At 34.3% G+C, this 21,073-nt stretch overlaps 1 protein-coding gene across 1 annotated transcript; it reads right to left on the minus strand.

Annotated features, from left to right (window-relative positions):
* Window positions 1-7,174: 7,174 nt before the first annotated feature.
* LOC107846355 (solanesyl-diphosphate synthase 1, mitochondrial-like) lies at window positions 7,175-20,238 on the minus strand. Its single transcript, XM_016690766.2, has 7 exons — window positions 20,206-20,238; window positions 20,046-20,114; window positions 19,379-19,464; window positions 9,138-9,270; window positions 8,635-8,724; window positions 8,101-8,199; window positions 7,175-7,532 (listed from the first exon to the last, which is right to left on the minus strand). The coding sequence occupies exons 1-7, from the start codon at window positions 20,236-20,238 to the stop codon at window positions 7,353-7,355; spliced, it is 690 nt and encodes a 229-aa protein (XP_016546252.2). The 3' UTR covers window positions 7,175-7,352.
* Between the last annotated feature and the right edge of the window lie 835 nt (window positions 20,239-21,073).

Raw genomic sequence — 21,073 nt, forward strand, 5'->3', positions numbered from 1 at the left:
CCGAGAGTCGACCCAATTCATTATAACGTGCATTCATTCAGCAATCCATTAGCACGAGTTAATTTAATAATAGTATTTGATAGAATGTTGATATCTTGTCAAACTTATATGTTGTGTTGAAAGCTTTAGTAGAAAATATGGTCAATCATCATGTTAATACTCCTTAGCTCACAAGTTCGATTCTCCCTGACGCGGTCTTTTTTATTATTTTCTGTGTGAGCAATAAATGTTACGAATCATAAATGCTGACCTATTACACAGGTCACCTCTAGCAATACAAACTCTTCTCATTCCTCTCCTCTTTAAAAGACGACACAGTGCATGCTTCATCCACAACCAACTACTATATTCCTTCGTAACTCTCTAAAAAGAAAAGAAAAATATGTTGTCGTTCATCCCAATTCAAGCGTGGACAGGCCCCATTCATTAGATTCTAGTTAATCTCCTACTTTGAGTAAAAATTTCTGATATATTTATTTATTTATTGTTTATTTAAAATTGTTCCTCCTATGTGTCTTCGTTTAATTCATCACTTTTTTGAGGGATTGTAGTGGCTACCACTAAGCGTCAACGACTACTTTCTCAAAAATTTGACACCGATTATAATCTTTCATTGTCAAAGTTAGGTGTATCGAGCTCAGGTTGGTGCTTCCGACATCAACAACTATCGTAGGATCAGCAACGGATAGAGATAATTTATCAGGGCTATGAATTTTAGGAAAGGAGATGTGTTACATATGTTGCTGATATGCAGTTGTGAAAACTGTGTTAAAATTATTGTTCTTAATTAGGAATCGAACCGACAGTTTCTCATTGCACTCACAGAACCTTTTCCGTATTTGATCAGGCATTAGTAATACATTGTTGTATTGGTTTGTTCTTATAAAAGTATTCAGTAGTTCGTGTTAAACGAATTTGTTCATCTTTATCTATCTTGCTGCTTCGACAATATTATCTTGAAAAATTCTAAGAGTAACCGACATCATTAATTAATTTTCTCAAAGTTCTATTTTTGAAAGACGACCAACAAATGCAAAACAGATGAAACAAAATCGGGATTGGTGAAGTAAATAGTAGCAAATGCATTGGTTATGAAAAAAATTATAAGTAAGCGAACCATTAATTAGTGGTTGGGCAGGCTCTAAATAAAAGAACAAAATTCTTAGAGACAAAATGCATATAAAATAAGTTGCAATACTGTCATGCTTAATGGCCATAAAAGTTTGCCCATAATTTGGCCATAATAACAAAAAGACTATAATAGCCTTTTCTTCCAAACAAAATTTTGTATTTTTTTAAACTCAAGAAAATTATTGCAATTCAATTGCAACGCAAATTTTTAGGCAAGAATATCAATAGTCTTATACAATAAAATACGTATATTTCCGATTGAAGAAAAGACACACATTTTTTGTTCAAAAAAATATATATATTAAAAATGATTATATATTTGAATAATTTTTAAATATAATTTTTGAAATATTTTAATAACGACAATTCATCACAATTTAGAACTGGTAAATATGTCGACACATTATAAAAATCAGTCATATAGTACTCATATGTGTCGAACCAAGGAGAGTGATACATAAGTGTTGATGGTACAAGTCTTTCACCCCTATGTTATGTCGGTTTGATAAATTGTGAATCATTACTTATATTTATTACTAAAATGACCTCTAATTCTATATTTTTTAAGTATATGTTTAAATAAAATTAAAATATATATTTAAATAATTCTCTGGCATAATTTGTAAGGTATCGCAATAACGACAACTCAACATACCTTAAACCTGATAAACGTTGACACTTATAGAAATTATGCATATAGTTCACATCAGCCAAACAATAAGATGAGATATAAGTGTTAATCATATAAGTCTTTCACTCCTATATTATGGCGATTTGATAAATTATGAATTGTTACTTATATTTGTTACTAAATGATCTCTAATGAATTTCTAAATTATTGCTATAACAACAAATCAACAGACTTGACACATGCTAATCCAATAAGTCGAACCACTCGTTCAATAACCAAAATGTCATTACACATTATTTATTTCGGTTCGATTTCACACAATCGTAGATAGAGTCAAGTACTAATGTTCAAACTTAGAAAATGTCAACTAAAGTACTGATTGTTTTTTACTGCCACAAATAAAATTCGTTCTATGAAAGAGTAACATTGACTGAGATAATGATGAAATATTGAGATCTCTACCTAATTATTTTTTTCTTAACTAAAAGATGTAAAATTATACTAACTTAAATTAAGAATGTTTGCCTAAGTAAATCTATTTGAAAACGTATTTACATAGATTTGAACTGAAATTAACAAATAATGATTATGTTTTCAAATTATGAGATTATACTGAAATTATCAAATAATGAGTATATATGGAAATTGGCAAATTATAAACATATTTATCATCATATGTTTTCAAATACTGAAAATATGCTTCACTGGAGAAATATTTAAGTGTGGAGGAAAAATATTTAGTATAGAATTAGAATTAGAGGAAATTTTTACTCAAGAATTAGAATTAGCAAAAAATTAAGTTTAAATCTTGTGAAAAATATGTTTCAATTTCCATCCTATGTTTCCAAATACATTTGATCAAAAATTATAAATGTTTATACCTATGAATATGGGAATAGGTTTCAATTGGCTAAGGAAAATTAAAATGGAAATACATATTTTAAAATGGCTAAGAAAAATTGGCAAACACTTTCCAATGAATATGAAAATTAATTATAATTAAGCTCCTTCCCAATAATCAATGTATTCAAAATATAATAAAAGAATATATTTAATTTTTAGGTAAAAGGGTCAAAATTTCCAAGAAATAACTAGTTTATAGTGTGAATAAAAAATTTTATTATTACGGACACATTATGGCCAAAAGAATTTTTCCATGAAAAAAATCTAAATGTTTTATGTTGCAATTAAAAACAGTCAAATTAATAGGCCATCGTATTTTGGTTCGGATATTACGTTTGAATTTTGGGTTATATTATGACGGGTTATAAGATTTCAACTATTCATAAATCAAAGAAATATTTACGGCAACACAAGTTCTACGTAATACATTAAAATCACATTGTGCAATATTTAGATACAACAGTTCGCAATATGGAGGATAATATTCGCGGTCTAAGCCTACTTAGGATTGAAACAAATTTCATAATTATGACAATAATAAATTGTATCTACCTAAAACAATCTTCGCGTTTCCTATGTCCATGAATAAATCAAAATGTATTCAATTACAAAGAAACGTTGAATCAATAATTATGGCTACACAAACCATATATTGAGTAAATATTATGACTATACGTCAATCAAACTATCTCACTATTGTAGATTCAATTAAAATTGATTCGATCAGCATTGCCATTCTTTTCGCATCAACTAATTCGGTTCACTGTTGTCGTGTCATGTTCATACTCAAAGTATGAACAAAATATATTACATCAACAACTATTGATTATAAGTTATTCAGTTGAATTCACTATTCTTGGCACGATTTAGATAATCAATTGAATATTCAATCATGCCATTGTTGGTTACAGACATGAAATCTACATGTAAAACATAACGAGCCCCTTAATTTTTGTATTAATTTAAACAAATAATAAGGCTCCTTAATGATATACCTAAATAGAGCATCATTACAAATATAATGCATGCAAACTAGGACTGAATGCCATTACAGCAACTTGCTTAAACATTAAATTTAAATTTCATAGGTCCCGAGTTCAAAATACTTTCCCACTATTTTAAAAAAAAAATTATTGTTTTAAAGGCAGTTCACCAATGTGTTTGGGAATTTAAAAAATATTTCAACTAAATTACACTTTGACTTTACTTATTTGGAGGGAAGCTTAAAATATCTGTTTATAATCACCACTCTCCTCCACAATACACCACAGAATCTCAACCAAAACCCTATTCACCTCCCTCCACCAGTAAAGAAAATGACAAGGTTCAAACCACTATTTCTCAATCCTAATGAACGTGGGTCCGAATTCATTATTAGGTTGGACGTAAATGACATGGCATATGACAAAGTAGTAATTTCTAATTTTTCTTATTCATTAAGGATTCTATGTTTCCTTATTTGTTTCATTTAACTTTTGTTCTCTTTCAAATTTGAGTAAGTCATCCATCTTTTTTTCCCTTTTTAGTTGATATCAGAAAAGGTATGTATATACTTCCCCATCGGTCCAGTGTGGGTAACCATTCATCATTGTGGTAATAGAAAGATGTATACGGCTAAAGTGTTCTGTAACCATCCGAACGGCCGGAGGATATATGACCGGTGGAACTTTTTCATCCGTCTACAGGTATCGAAGTAGACGATATTTTGGTCATCGAGATTGCCAACAGTACCGACCGATCTTTCTTATTAAATATTAAACATGTAATCCCTGTGTGAAGAAGTTTTCAAGTTATGGATTGGTTTGAATGTCTTTTATTATATTATTACTCATAATTGTAGTCTTTAGTTTATTTTCAATTCTCATTACTAACTTTTAATTTTCCTTTACTTTCACTGCATTAACAAAACTATCGTAACTACTTCTTTAGGTTCTGTATTTCTTTCTCATTCTACGTAATTATTTGCTATTGAATGTATGAAAGTTATAAAAGAAGTCATCTAGATTTACCAACCAAATCTTTTTTCTAGATTTTGGACGAGAAGGGTAAGAAAAATCCTGTAGGCAGATTTGGTTGATTTTGGATGGGACTTGGCAAAGGCAAACAGTAGAGAAAAAACCCTTGTTAATGACAGCATGCAGTATAACCATTATTACTGACTTTAACACTGTTCAAGGCTTTTGGTAGAACCTAGGTATCGTTACCAATATCAAGACCTAGTAAGTGGATCATCTTGTAGGTTGCGGAAAGGGCTGAAACAATTTATTTCTCATTTAATTCTCTAACAAAAATCCTAGCCTATGTAAATACGTATCCTCTTTTTCTTTGTAATTTTGTTCATCTTTTATCATACAGAGTTTTCTTAAAAACTTTCCAAAAGCCTCTTTTACACACAAAACAGTATGTCTAGCTCAAATAATGAGAATAGTCGTGTGGTGCGAAGAAAAAGATGCTATCACACTGTTTAGGAGATTGAGTTGTTGAAAGATGAGGTCAGGAACCTTAATCAGTATGTGGAACATCTTAAGCGAGACCTATGGGAGTTGAGGCATTGTTTCCATACCTATATACGAGAGGTTAACAATGAGAAGATTGAAGAAGGTGATGAGGTTGCTGGTGGTGTTGATCCTGCTTCGTAGGTTGTTGTTTGTTTATTTTCTTTTTCAGTCTTTTTATTTGAAGTTTCTTTTTTCCGTTGTAGGTTTGTTCTCCCATTTCCAGTTGATGAATGGATGTTTTCTTTTCATATTACACTTCTTTTAACTTTATGCAAACAATGGAACACATAAGTTAATTAAAGGACTAGCGATTCATACGAATTATCAAATATTTTAGATACAAACCATAGATTATGCTTTGAACATTTAACATTGCTTAAATTTAACCGATGAAAATTATACAAAAAAAGGACTTTTATCTGAATCCCATACAACTTCATTTCTTATTTTCACTAGTTGGGTATATTAAAAGTTGTCCAGATCCTTCTATTTCTAAGTACAACTTTGGACTGAACAAGGTAATATTTTGTTGGAGCCAATTACTCTTCATCAAACTGATTACAAAAATAAATGCCTTTTCTATACTTGCATAATGAACTGCAACTAACAAATAATATGTGTCCAACACAAACTCACTCCAAAAAGAGCACTGAAACAAAAGACTATGAACATTCTGTTTGGCGCTTCAATTGAATCTATTAATATCCAAATCTTTAACTCTAAATGTCTTATTGTCCAAGAACAACTTGGACACAGTATTAAACATGATTGTACGTTGGATGGCTTAAAAAATACATTGATGAATAGAATCTCACCTAATAGTCTTCCTAAATTGAACTAGGGTATAAAAATTAGATTCAAATTATACATGAACATGGGAGGAGAAAATTCAAAACGGAGCAACTGTGTGCTAATTAACTATTTACTTAATATAAGTGCTAATTCATACTGCAACAATATTTGTTAGATAAAAACACTAATTATCCACGCTAGCATTCACTAAAATAATCACATAATGTATTGTAGAGATGTCACTTCGCATACACAATTTTAATTTTTACATTGTGATAAATTTAGTGAAAGCACAAACGTTTACTAACTTTACAATATGTTTACGAATGTCCATGCTTTCATTTACTAAGTGAAAATAATGTATAAAAGGATTCGACACACTTTGATGGGTGGGACAATGTCAATACGCATCACACAACAAGATTGATTGCAACAATTCTAAAAGTTAACACTAACAATATTACACTATTATTTTGTACCTAATAGTCCATATTGTTAAAAATGATTGAAAATTAATGAATTTCACATCAGTGTATTAGATTAATAAAGCCGATGGGATGTTATTTGTGGCATAATCATAGCTTGTACCTTTACACTTCAACAAACTTTCTTTTTTTTAAGTAGATTTTTTTTCATATTAACAAAAACTTCACCCCAATCCTAATTTGTAGTTAAGGCCCAAGAAATGACCCATGAAAAATCGGACCTAAAATGAGGACAATTTTAACAATCAACTTAGTTGGATTGGGCCCAAATTAAAGGGTCTCAAAATCGGGTTACAATAAATGGGCCCAAAAAATAGTTCCCAAATTAGAAGGTCTCAAACCCTAATATACTATACAAAAACAAAAGAAAATTGGATAAGAGAAATAAATGGGGAAGATAAAGGTTCAAGTGGCAGGATATAGTGGGGGACAAGAAAAAACAGGTGTGGGGAATGATTTTAAAACAAAACCGAGTGGTTTTGAATTGGAGAGGATAATTTTGGGTAGGGAAAAATGTGAAATGACATTAGCACCCTCCCTTGTCACTTTAATTACGATAAAACCAGTCAAAAAGGATAATTCGAGTCCTTCGAGTCAATAGGCCTCGAGTTGAATATAATTTCCGTTCAACTTTATCCATCAAAGGGTGTGGTACATCGACTTAGTTTCAACTGGTTTGTACACCTCTGTATCACATTTACTCTAGAGAACTGTTTCCAGTACAGAAAAGGGAAAAAAAAAAGGTCATTATTGGATAAGAAGAATCATAAATTATCTATCTAGAAGGAAATCATAATGTAAAGTTAGGGTACATTGTCCCTAGAAATACTGGATTTCGTGTTGAGTTGAAAAAAATCGTACACTAATTTAATGTATCTGCGCTCTGCACCTGATGCATTCCCTTTATTACCCCTATTTTGTTCTTGTGATGACTCTGTGAGTAAGTTCTACAAGCGCCCGTCTTGATCTCTTAACTTCCTCGTCACTGCTCTCTGGAAGAGAGTCAACTGCCGCTGACGCAAGGATAGCATGCTTTCTGGCAAGCTCTATTGTTCTCTGCATCCCTCTGCTCTTCCCAAGGTAATCCAGAGCCTGCAAGTTCCATGGGTAGATTTTGATGAAGTGATCACAACTAAATGTCACACATTATATGAGAAAACCAACAGTTAATCAGGACGTGCAACGTAAATGGATGTGGCAGCGACACATTTGCAATATGATTGTCATTAGTAAAAACTAGTAATAGAAGTTAATCCAGATATCCAGATAATCCGAGGAATAAAGTTATCACAGAATACCACTTCCAACAGTTATACAAGTCAAGAACCAGAGGTATGTGCACTCCAATAGGCATACTAAGATTCAAATCACAGAAGCGGGATTAGCCTTACAGAAGATGGTTGTATCACAAATTAGTCCAACATTGACCTATGAAAGGACAATCTCGGAATAACCAATTCACTCAACCACTGCATCTGATAGAAACAATGAAATGAGGGATTCATACAGAACTAAAGCTATAGACTTGATAGAAAATTGGGGCATATTTAGAGGGTAAAAGCATCTCTATCATGTGGATAAGTAAATCATTATTCATCATTTTCATTATACAAAGGTGATTATGGACATGCTAGGAGAAAATGAGCACAAAAATGCTTACGATTTCCACATTGACGGGATCATCAAAACCTCGGTCCACCAGCATACGTAGTTGAGGAAATTCCTCCATGGCATACAATATTGGGGCAGTTACAATGCCCTACAAACACAAAAGTATTCCAGAGAAACTCAAAAGTGATAATGAGCACATCATGTAAAGGATTATCTAAAAAGTATAAATCTACTTTTCTCCGTATAACATCTGGAAGCATTAGTCAGTGAGAAACTAAGAATGGCACACAGATGAAAATTTTAATTGGAAGTATAAAGATAAATAAATCACGTAACATTAATCATTGTTGGAACAAAAATAAAGAGAGAAAGGAAGCCTTATAAGAGTATACATGGAGACAATTGCTTGCTAATTCTTAACTTATAAACATATATCTGACCACTATGAAATCCATAGCAAAAATGAGTACATCTGTCAGTAAGGCAAAGCTCCCTACATCATAAAATGCATAGCCATTTTTTCTGGTTAACTAAATTGAGGTAAAAGAATAAAAGAAACAACGAACAAGGTAAGAGAAGTTACATGACGAATATCAGACAATGAACCCTTGCCAAGGGTTGCAGATGTACCCGTGAAATCAAGAACATCATTTATCAATTGAAATGCCAATCCCTGCATGTACATACATAGAAAGCTAGAACTTAGAACGAGGGAAAAATCTCGTGGTAAACGACTTAAACAGATCTTTATTTGTATAATCAGAAGGAAAACCGTATCTGCCCAACTGAACTTCCTACTAGGGGTCATGTTATAAGATGCCTATCAGCAACTTAAGAGTATTTATAAGCTATGTTTCCATCCGGATAGCAACAATGGGAAAAGGTCAGAACATAGAACTATTTACCACTTCTGGGGTCATGTTATAAGATGCAAATCAGCTACTTCAAGAGTATTTATAAGCTATATTTCCACCCAGATAGCAACGACGAAGAAAAGGTCAGCACATATATTTACTATGAACCAATTATAACCTAAAAGCGAATATTTTAAGCCGCATAGGACTCGCATCAGAAGACTATACAGACCAGATTTTTTCCATAGTCAAAAGCCAACACGGAGACTTCAGCAGTATGCCCAGCAAGTAGTGTAATCGCTTTGCAACTATTTGAAATCAATGATGTAGTCTTGTAATATGTTTTCTGCATGTAATACTCCATGCTGCAACAGATGACTAAGAACATTAATTCAGAAAAAGATAGGTCAAAACGTCTAAGAAACAAATAGATATAGTAACAAAACCAGATTGCAAGCAACCTTTAGCACAACACATACATGATGACTTACTTTACAAGTCATCAACTCATATCTACCTGTTAGAGTACGTACCCTACTGTTTTTAGTGTTTTACTCTAATAGTTGCCTATTAGTGAAACAAGTCAACTAACGTGGTTCACGGAAGTAAAAATAAAGACAATTATTTTTACGTGGAAAACACCCGGCTCAAGAAAGGAGTAAAAAACCACGACCGGTACCTCTACAGGATTTAAACCCAACTTCACTAATACTCTTGAGCCTCAACAATCAACAAATTACAAGACTTCTTGTAAACTAGGAATTAAAGCTTCTAACTCCTATTTCTACAATAACACAAATCTTCCCAAGATAAGTGTACCCAAATCTTCGAGTTCCCTAACTTGAAGATACAACTCCTAACTCAGTTTATAAATTATTGAGACTAGAACAAAGACTCATTACAACTCAAAGAACCAACCTACTATAAAGTCTACGAATTGCTAAGTAAAGGACCAGGTTCTTCTTCAAGTTTGGTAAACTGATTTGCTGATCGATGTTTTTCTTTATCAGTGCTTGAGTGAAACACTTGAATGTCATTTATTGTATTTAAGCCAACTCCTGATTGAGTCCTTTAGATGATGCATTCTTCTATCTTCAGTAGGACTCTACCAAGTAGTTTCACTCCTTGTTACAGCCGTCTATCACCTTGAATGAATAGGACTCTTCTACTCCATCCCCTAGTTTGGATGGACTCCTTGATCAACTCAATCTCTGAGTGTTGGATTTATCTTCTCCTTTTTATCCTCTTTGCTGCATGTGATAAGTGTTGAGATCATATCTGAATCTCCTTGCTTATCCACTCCTGACTTTACACATGTTTATGTTATCAGTAGTCTTGCCAATGACTGTTCTTTCTACACTTGTGTGGACCAGCTTGCACAACATGTTTCATTCATATATCCAACATCAAAACTTTAGTATCCTAACAAATTCCCCTTTTTTATGATAACAAACACAGCGTCCAAATACTGACATTCTCAATAAAGAAATTAAACAAAATAATACAGAATAAAATAGATTAGTCAATTGAGTTATAAGCATTGCATAATCTATTCTTCTCTCTTTTGACATCATCGAAAAGCTGGGCCCAAAAAGTGGAAAATATTTAATAATCCATGACCACTGGGGCTATCACTAAAACAATCAAAACCCAGAGTAAGAGAGCAGTAATGTATTATGAAAAAATAGGAGCAGTACACAATTAAGAAAATAAGTCCATTTCATTCAATAGTGGGATACAATTAAAATTACCCAAAAATAGCATAACAGATAACAAGTAACCAAGGAAGGGAACAAAGGATACAGTCCTAAGAAAATAGGATAGGAACTAAGTAGATTAAGAGGAAGGGATAAGGGAGGTCAATTTACGAACAATATCAGCATTCTCAGATCATCTGCATTCCAAGAAAGCTATTAGGGAGGCAATTTGAGCAAGTAGAGCCCTCTTCTTATTATTATAGGCAGCTTGAGCAGCCTCCAGTGTAACCTGAGCAACCTCCAACTCAACATCAAGCGCATTCCTTAGGCGTTGCACAGGGTTGTCTGCACTCCTCATAGAAACAGGTAGTTGCACATGGTTCACACTCCCTATAATATCTTTGGTGGTCTACAAAGACCCCTTTGGATAGGTATACCAAACTCCTCAAATATAGGGGTGAGCTAAAATTCGTAAGAAAGAGCATGGCCATTCACTTCCTTGAGGAGAACCCTTTGCATATGCTTCAGGATAAGTCTAGGCAGATTAATTTTCACTTTAATGTCCAGGAACTCCATAAGAGTAAGGTCAAGAAAATTTGCTACAGTCCTTCTTTCCTTCCTAGGGGTGAGCATCTTGTGAACCACATCAAAATAAAGTTGATGAAGTGGAGACATTTCTCTTTTAAGAACCCTATGATGATTAACCAGGTGAGGGTTTCCAAAAAACTTACGAGATATGTCAAGGGCATATGCAAGATTATCAAGAGGTGGCCAAGTACCCTTGACATAGTGACCCCAACCCCTTGGAGGAATGTGCAAGATTTTAGCTATATCAATAATATAAAGATTTATGGTGACTCCTCGAACAGTTGTAGAGAACATCTCACCAATTGCTACCCTGTTTGTATAGAACTCATACACCTCAGGCTTAGCAAATCTCCTTTGTAAGTCACCCTGAAAAAATAGGTATGATCACCCTTGGACCTCTAATTTTCCCAATAGAGTAGTCATATCAACACTTCAAAAACCACTAATAACATGACCTTTAGCTAGCTTGTGCTTTTGAAAATGGAGATAGTGTTCTTCAGGAGTGTCCTAATTTGTAGATGGTTCACGAATTTCAAAATCAGAATCCAACTCAGCAGTAGTATCAAGAGGTGAGTCAGACTCAGAAGACTCAAAGGAAATAGGTTTGTTGACCTATTTCTTCAGACAAGAGGATGACTTCTTAGGAGTAGATTTAGACGATGAAAAAGCTTTTGAGGTAGGGGCAGTTTTAGGCTGGGATGAGGTTTACAAGAAGTAGAGGGTTTTGGATCTTTTCCTATGATCTTTTTTTTATGGATTGAGCAAAAAAGAATATCAGGAGAAGGAGGAGGACCAGATGTAGCAACGCATTTTCTTTTACTTGCTTAAAGGGCTTCATCCAAGGAAGCATCTTCCTGTTATTTTTTACCCTGAGTATGTGGAGTTCTGGGAGTGGGTACAATAGGGGAAGTGTTAGCAAAAACATGGTCATCAACTTCAATGGTAAGGGAAGAGTTTTATTTTGATTTGGATCTGGACTTTCACATAATCAGGTCTGCAATAGAAATATCATCAGGGTCAACAATTTGGAAGGGGATCAGAGGTGGCAGTGAGGGTTTAGAAGAGGATGAAGGATTTGATGAAAATTGGGCAAAGAGATTTTTAAAGTTTTTGAATGCTGCAAAATTGGATAGTTTGATTTTAATAGCAGGGGGAATAGGAGGAATTTCATTTGCAGTGGGATGGAGGATGATTTCAGTGAAAGGTGAGGTAGTGGAGTCATGGAGGTTTGAGAATTCAGAAGTTGATGCCATGGTTGAGAGAAAATTGGAAAGTTGATTTTTAGTTGGTGAAAAAAATGAGTGATGAAGGAGGGAAGGAAACATATTTTAGGTGAATTAAAAGAATTTGAATCGTGGATGGAGTGTATTTAGTCAAGAAACGTAATAATGGAGTTGTTCAGATATGATGGGAAAGCGATGGCAGCCTTTTAAAAAAAGTGGAACTCTTGCATTTTTGGCGGTTTAAGGGAGTTTCAAGGAACGAGTAGTATTCATGTTTCTCTCAATACAATTATAGGTAAAATATAATCATACCTTAACCTTTTCATTTAAGATGGACAAAGTTGCTTGAATGGTTCAGCATCTCTGCAAGATCAATACACAAATGAGTCAGATTACTCTAAAATCTTGGAATTAGGACACACAACTAAATGTGTAAGACTGGATTAATCAACAATAACTTAAAAGCATATTGTTTTTTCTAATCAATCATTGAGGGAGATTTATACAATTTTAATCATCCCCAAGACTAACCTATTTTTTTTCAAAGTGTTCCCTGCTTAATGCCTTAGTGAATATTCAGCAATTTGTTCTTTAGTGTAGCAAAACATGATTGATATAAGACCTTTTTAAATATTATCTCTAAGAAAGTGATGTCTAATATCAATACGTTTGGTTCTTTTATGTTGAATAGGATTCTTAGCAATATTAATGGCACTTGTATTGTCATAGAAAATAGGAACACATCCTACATCTATAACAAAGTCCATCAGTTGTTGTTTAATCCATAACAACTGAGCACAACAAGATCCTGCAGCAACATATTCAGCCTCGGCAATAACAAGGCTACTGAGTTTTGTTTCTTAGTGAACCAGGTAACTAAACATGATCCAAGAAAGTGTGTCATACTCATGGTGCTTTTCCTATCCACCAAGTATCCTGCATAGTCTGCATCTGAGTATCCTACCAAGTTAAATTTACCACCTTTTGGATACCATAGGCCAAGATCACTAATTCCTTTGAGATATTTAAAAATTCTTTTCATAGACTTTAAATGAGACTCTTTAAGATTTTCTTGAAACCTTGTACATAGCCCCATACTGAAAATAATATCTGGTCTGCTTGCTTTGAGATACAGTAATGATCTTATCATTCCTCTGTATAGCTTTTTCTCCACATCAAGACCTGTTTCATCCAAATTAAGTTTTGTGGTAGTGGCTATTGGAGTGCTGATCTCTTTTGCCTCTTTCATGGAAAATCTTTTGAAAAGTTCCTTGACATACTTCTGCTGATGGATCATGGTTCCAGATGTTGTTTGTTTAATTTGTAAACCCAAGAAGAAGTTTACCTCCCCTATCATGCTTGTCTCAAATTCACAACTCATGAGTTTAGCAAAATCATGAGTCATGTTCATGTTTGTGGAGCCAAAAATAATGTCATCAACATACTCCTACACAACCAACAGATCTTTTCCATTAGTCTTTAAGAAAAGAGTCTTGTCAATCTTACCTGTAGTGTTACCATGCTCTAGAAAAACTTTGACAATCTCTCATACCAAGCTCTTAGAGATTATTTCAGTCCATACAAAGCCTTGTCCAATTTATAAACATGATCAAGAAACTCCTTGCTTTCAAATCCTGGTGGTTTCTTTGAGAAGGTACTCTTAACATCCATTTCATAGAGAATGAATTCCATATAAGCAGCAAAAGTAACAAGTAATCTAATTGCTTTAATTCTGGCTACAAGAGCAAAAGTCTTATCAAAATCTATACTTTCTTCTTAATTGTACCCTTAGACCACTAGTCTTGCCTTGTTCCTTGTAACTGCTCCATGCTCATCAACCTTATTTCTATACACCCACTTAGTCCTAGTTTCTACCATAAAGATAATTATTTTTACGTAGAAAACACCCGGCTCAAGAAAGGTGTAAAAAACAATGACCTATACCTCTACAGGATTTAACCCCAACTTCACTAATACTCTTGAGCCTCAACAATCAACAAATTAGAAGACTTTTTGTAAACGAGGAATTAAAGCTTCTAACTCCTATTTCTATAATAACACAATCTTTCCAAGATAAGTGTACCCAAGTCTTCTAGTTTCCTAACTTGAAAACACAACTCCTAACTCAGTTTATAATTCACTGAGACTAGAACAAAGACTCATTACAACTTAAAGAACCAACCTACTACAAATTCTACGACTTGCTAAGTAAAGGACCAGGTTCTTCTTCAAGTTTGGTGAACTGATTTGCTGATTGATGTTTTTCTTTATCAGTGCTTGAGTGAAACACTTAAATGTCGTTTGCTGATTTTAAGCCAACTCCTGATTGAGTCCTTTAGATAATGTATTCTTCTATCTTCAGTAGGACTCTACCAGGTAGTTTCACTCTTTGTTGCAACCGTCTATCACCTTGAATAAATAGGACTCTTCTACTTCATCCCCTAGCTTGGCTGGACTCCTTGATCAACTCAATCTCTGAGTGTTGGATTTATCTTCTTCTTTTTATCATCTTTGCTGCATATGATAAGTGTTGAGAGCATATCTGAATCTCCTTGCTTATCTACTCCTGACTTTACGCATGCTTATCTTATCAATAGTCTTGCCTGCAGCTATTCTTTCTACACTTGTATGGACCAGCTTGCGCAACATATTTCATTCATATGTGCATCATCAAAACTTTAGTATCCTAACACTACCAATCAAAGTCAAACTACTTAAAGCAGCAGAACCCCTAACTACACTATGCTCTCAAATTAAATACTAATGCAATTGTTTGGAGAAAAACAGTGATGGATTTAAAGTTCTGCCTACCAGTTCACAGAAACCTAGTAGATTTTACTCAAATCCTATATACATACTAAACAATTCACCAAATATCTATAGATATTTGACTGTGAACCCAATTATTATAGTATATTAATTTGAGATTGTTATAGGAACCCATAAATTTCAAATCCTGGATCCGCCGAGTAAAAATACTTGGTGTCCTAATAGAGATGATATGGATAAAGTTAGTATATGTCCTTTCCACCTAAGGTATCATATGAGAAATATAGTCAAAAGCGCATGTTTAGTTTGCATCAACTGCTACAAGATTCCCCATTTATTGTAGCCATAACACCTAACACCCTAAAAGTTATGAAATGTTGTGTCTTTGAAAGATATATAAGCTTGGTCTTATTTCCTCTATTGGTGAGCATTCTTTGCTCATTGCATTAACAACAACATACCCGATGTGGTCCCATAAAGTGGGGTCTGGGTTGGGGGTAGGTTAAAGTGTACGAGACCTTACCTCTACCTCAGAAGTAGAGAGATTATTTCCATAGACCCTCAACTCAAGGGATTTTCTCATAGAATTAGCACTCTAATCTATCAAAAAAATACTTATGATTCAGCAGTTCATTCATATTTATCTGTTTGCAGCATTTTCTTTGTTGAGTGGATTCACAAGCTTAGCATTTTGAAAGGGGTGATGTTCCTACAGAAATGTGGTTTATATATATCCCATCATATATTCATGAAATATCAATAAATGAATTATTTCATTATTCGTTATTTCCTAGTCTTGTCGCCCCATTCACTTACAACAAGAAACAACCACCAGTGTCCGGGAGGCTGCAAGTACTATGGATCCTTCAAGACCTAATTGGGTTACTTTCCTAGTTCTCCCGGTGTTTCCTGTAGATCGTGATGTGTCTTGAGATAGTCATCTCCTATCCCCCTTCAAGTGGCGAACTCGTTCTGTTGCATCTGGCCCATTCTCTAGGCACCTATGGAAGGCGGAGAGTGTGACAACGTACACGCTTCCCTTCACTCCATAAGGCTTTCTCATCAATTACAGGGTTTGGTGCCCTAAAATTGACTTGGCTTCGCCAAAATGCATCATCTTTAATAGACCAGCTTGCGAGGCATCCCTCTTGCGATACAGTTCCAACCCTCACCTTGCTCTTATGACATATTAACTTGAGGGCTTCGCTCGCTCGCATTAAAGCTCGTTGCCTGTTATTATTAAGACTCTGGTTAGGAGGCTTAGGGTTTGTTTTGGTGAAAAGATCTTAGGTGTATTTCGATGAGAAGGAAATAGTCTATGTCGAAAATAAGCTTCTCAGTCTGGCCATCAAATGTACATTCATCCATCTATCAGCTGGATCTTCTTTAGTGAATGAAATATTTATGTTAGTAGTGCAACCATTCTTCCCTTCTTCCTTTCTTCCTCGCTATTGAAAAAGAATGATCATATCATTCTTTTACTGCCTCTCATTCCACTATTCTCATCGAATTAATTTCTCTTCCGAACGACTAAGTCATAATGAGATAAAAACCAAGTTACCAGTTTTAAAAAAAAATAATGAGATTAAAAATCGATGCTTTCCAGGTCTTGTCACGCTGCTAGATTGAGACTGCCACCTTCCTATTGTTCCGATGTTCTAATATTGTTATGTGGCCACATTTATAACCCCAGATCCCGTTCTTCTACTAAACTAATACAACAAGTTTAAATAAATGAAATATAATGAGAAAAATCTGAAATTCTACAAAAGATGGTAAAGAGAGAAGGAAAAAAATTATTTATTAATTTTATCATTTCCACATCTTTAACCACATCTTGTTGATTGCTTCTATTTTACACTGTTTTGTTCATATTATGCAGGACATGAAACAGCTTCAGGTTACTGAGGACATGACCTTAGATAGGAGGGAGTGGAGGACACATATTAGGGTAGAAGGTTAGTAGGAGAGGTGTTGTCTTGCTTATCGAGGGTTTTAGCTTGTTGGGTTTGTTGATACACTAGCCATAGTACTATCGTGCGTTCTTGTAATAAATCATAGTTTGGTTCTTATTGTATTTAGATTATCGTACTATAATGTTGTTGTTTTTGGTTTTATCTTGTAAACTTTGCTATGTTTCCTTCATAGTTGCTATACTTTTTTCCACTTCTTCCTTCTTCTTTGTACCTGAATTTGTTGCAGTTGAGCCGAGGGTCTTTAGGAAATAGACTCCCTACCTCCACGAGGTAGTGGTAAGGTCTGCATACACTCTACCCTTCCCAGATCTCACTTGTGAGATTTCACTAGGTATGTTTTTGTTAATATTATCAGAAAGTTTATAAGAGAAGTGTTTTCAGCCTTTCGGAGGTCAAATATGGGATACATGGAGCTGTAGGGAAGTAGGACACATGGTGGAAAAGAAGATTAGAACCGGTTGCACATTGTAGCCAATATTTACCGAAGTGACTACATAAGAGAATGAATTGCAAAGACGTATTATACTCAATGAGCCAGGAGAAATTAGCTACTGTAGCTCAGAAACTATACCATGACTACCTTACAACATTTTCTTTGATAATTGACAACTTTCTGGCATCATCACCGACTTTATTTATTCTTATTTTCTAGTTAAAATAAGGCCTAATCTATAGTTAAATAGTTTTATCTTTTAGTTAAATATAAACTCTATCTGTTGGGTTCGAAATCGAGAGGGCGTCATGCAGAAGCTATTAGTTGCAAACTATCGTGGTGATAATTCAGACGACAAAGAAAACAATACTAAAAACATGATTATTATATAGTTTGATCAATTGACCTACATATAAAAACCTAATGTAAAAGAAAACATAAAGCTATTAGAGAGAAAATCTCCCCTAAACAAAATTCTTTAAACGACTACATTGTGTATGCTATTATGTTATGGTATGAGAAGGGGGTCTTCTATTTATAGATATCCAAAACCTTTCCTCCAAGAAAGAGGTTAGCCAAATATGGAAAAGAATTATTTTTTTCTTTAAGAAAAAGTAAAAGTAATTATGGTAATTTTTATTTTCGCTCTAAGAAAAAATAAAACTTAAATATGGTAAGAAAATCAGGGCGAAAACCCTAACAAATCTTCCTTTTTGGCTTGATTTTCTTCACTTGATCCATCTTCTCTTCATATCACGTGCATGAACTTCGTTCTTGATATAATCTTCATAACTGCTGTTTGCCATGGTTAAAAATAAGGTTTAAAATATCATGGTTAAAAATTGATTTAAAAGTAATATTTTATTTTTATTTTTAAAGATACAGCAGCAGGAGTGTTGAAAATATGGTTGAAACTTGTTCTCCACATCTAGTTCGACAAAAATTTTCATTATCATCTAAATTGTTGCAGCTTGATTTTAAAACTGCTTTGAACCTGTTTAATCTCGTCTCACCACACCATTGGACCATTGAACCGTAAGATCTGATACCACTTGTTGGGTTCAAAATCGAGAGGGCGTCATGTGGAAGCTATTAGTTGCAAACTATTGTAGTGATAATTCAGATGACAAAGAAAACAATACTAAAAACATGATTATTATATAGTTTGGCCAATTGGCCTACATATAAAAACTTAATATAAAAGAAAACATAAAATTATTAGAGAGAAAATCTCCCCCTAAACAAAACTCTTTAAACAACTATATTGTGGATGCTACTATGTTATGGTATGAGAAAGGGGTCTTCTATTTATAGATGTTCAAAATCTTTCCTCCAAGAAAGAAGTTAACCAAATATGGAAAAGAATTATTTTTTTCTTTCAGTAAAAGTAAAAGTAATTATGGTAACTTTTATTTTTCGGAGAAAATAAAATTTAAATATAGTAAGAAAATTAGGGCAAAAACCCTAACACTGTGGACTTGGCTAAAGATAGGACACAATTGAGGAAAAACACTCCTATGAATGATATCTACCAGTTGGGAACAAGTTCTAGTCTTGTTAATACATGAGTCTCTTCCTATTTGCGGCGGCAGCTACATTACGCCGCTCCCTTTCAAAAGAAGTTAAGCAAACAGGCTGATCTAATTTATATGATTAAATTTGGGAAGACGTAACTAAGACAATTAAATTGGGCCAGAGCGAATATCTTGCAGATATAGATACATTTTAGTTTTGACTTAAATTCAATCAGGGTCCAGAAACAATTAATCTGCCCTCTACCAGCATACCTACAACGTTCATCAGAAGAAGTCGTCATTTGCATTGTCTCCCCAGTAACAAGATGTTCCACAACAGTTGCCAGAAGAGATACAACCTACAAGATCACAGTGACAGAGCTGAAGAGAGGATGACAAGAGGTATAACTAAAATAAAGCAGCAGAAGCGTTAGCTAATATCAACCTTCTAGCTACACTCTTATCCATGGTTGCTGGAATTGCATTTTTCTTCTACTTTTTCTTTTTCATGGAGGAGAGGCAAAATACATGCATGAACTGAACAGGCAGTTAAGTGTGATTTTTTTCTCTAATAGGAGGGAAAAAAATTAAATATAGTTGCATGGCTGGAAATTAAAAAAATGAGCAAAACCCTAAGAGATACAGCATATAAGTTATAAAAATTACCAACCACGAGATTAATTTGCATGAAAATACACATAATTAGTTAAACGTGTGTAAAAACCGTAATCCTGGACAAAATTGAAATTCTTTATTGTTGACCATTAAGAAACTTATAGAAAGAACAAAAGTACAATGATAATACATCCTTAGAAAAAAAGATTCGGGATAAGTAGGAATAAAACATAACAACCCTTGATAATAAGTGAGGGGTTCCAGCTCTTGTTAATAGTGCAAATACTAAACGTTATTAGAGCCAAGAGGAGAAGACAAATTATACCTCTGTGTTCTTGGAGGCAAGTGCCACACATGCTCGGGAAAGCAGAAAATCTCCGGCTAGTACAGCTAGCTGCATCAAATAGGAGAAGAGGTCCAGCAGATACTAAGATCACATAATTTTACAACCCACTTTACAAAGAGTTAGTTTGGTTAAATAAAACCCACAGGTGAAAATTGCTCTTCCAGCCATCCATTTCAAAAAATAAAAACCTAAATCACTCAGCCTGCTCTAATTCTAAAAATGGTTGTTCCCATATAATATTATAACTATTAGTACTGCTCTCTGCAGTAAGCATGTCATATCCAATGTTCTACTTGGTGAAATTAGATACTCCCACTTGATTCAATTTATATAACACCTAATTTTTTCATTAGTGAAGGTGGTGGAGATGAGGATGTTGCGATGGATCTGTGGACTTGCCAGGAGTGACAGGGTTAGAATATGAGATTATTCGGGAGAAGATGGAGTGGCTTCAGTAGAGGACAAGATGTAGGAAATGAGGTTGCGATGGTTTGAACATGTGATGAGCAGGGCATAGATGCTCCAGTTCGGAGGTGTGAGAGGCTGACTATGGATGGTTTTACGTACAGGTAGGCCGAAGAAATATTGGAGGAAGGTGATTAGATATGATACGGAGCAGTTACAGCTGACGGAGGACATGACCCTTGATAGGAAGGTGTGGAGGATGCGGATTAGGGTAGAGGGTTAGTGGTAGGAGTTCATCCGTCATAGTAGGTAGAGTGCTTTTGTTTGTATCTACGTATATAGTTGCTTGTTAGCGGTTTTTCGGTGTTGTCTTCGATTTCGAATAGATAGTTTATAGTAATACCTTGTGGTTGTCATGTTTTCATTATTATCTAGCGGTATGTTATCCCATTTTTATTATGTGCTTTTATGTTTTCTGTTTGTTAGTTGGTTATACTGTTCTCTGTCCTGCGCGGGGGGTCTATCGGAAACAACCTCTCCACTTCATCTAAGGTAGTGGTATGGATTGCGTACACTTACCCTCCCAGACCCCAACTTGAGGG

This window comes from Capsicum annuum, chromosome 11 (genome assembly GCF_002878395.1).
Source record: "Capsicum annuum cultivar UCD-10X-F1 chromosome 11, UCD10Xv1.1, whole genome shotgun sequence".
In the NCBI taxonomy this organism is placed as follows: Eukaryota; Viridiplantae; Streptophyta; class Magnoliopsida; order Solanales; family Solanaceae; genus Capsicum; species Capsicum annuum.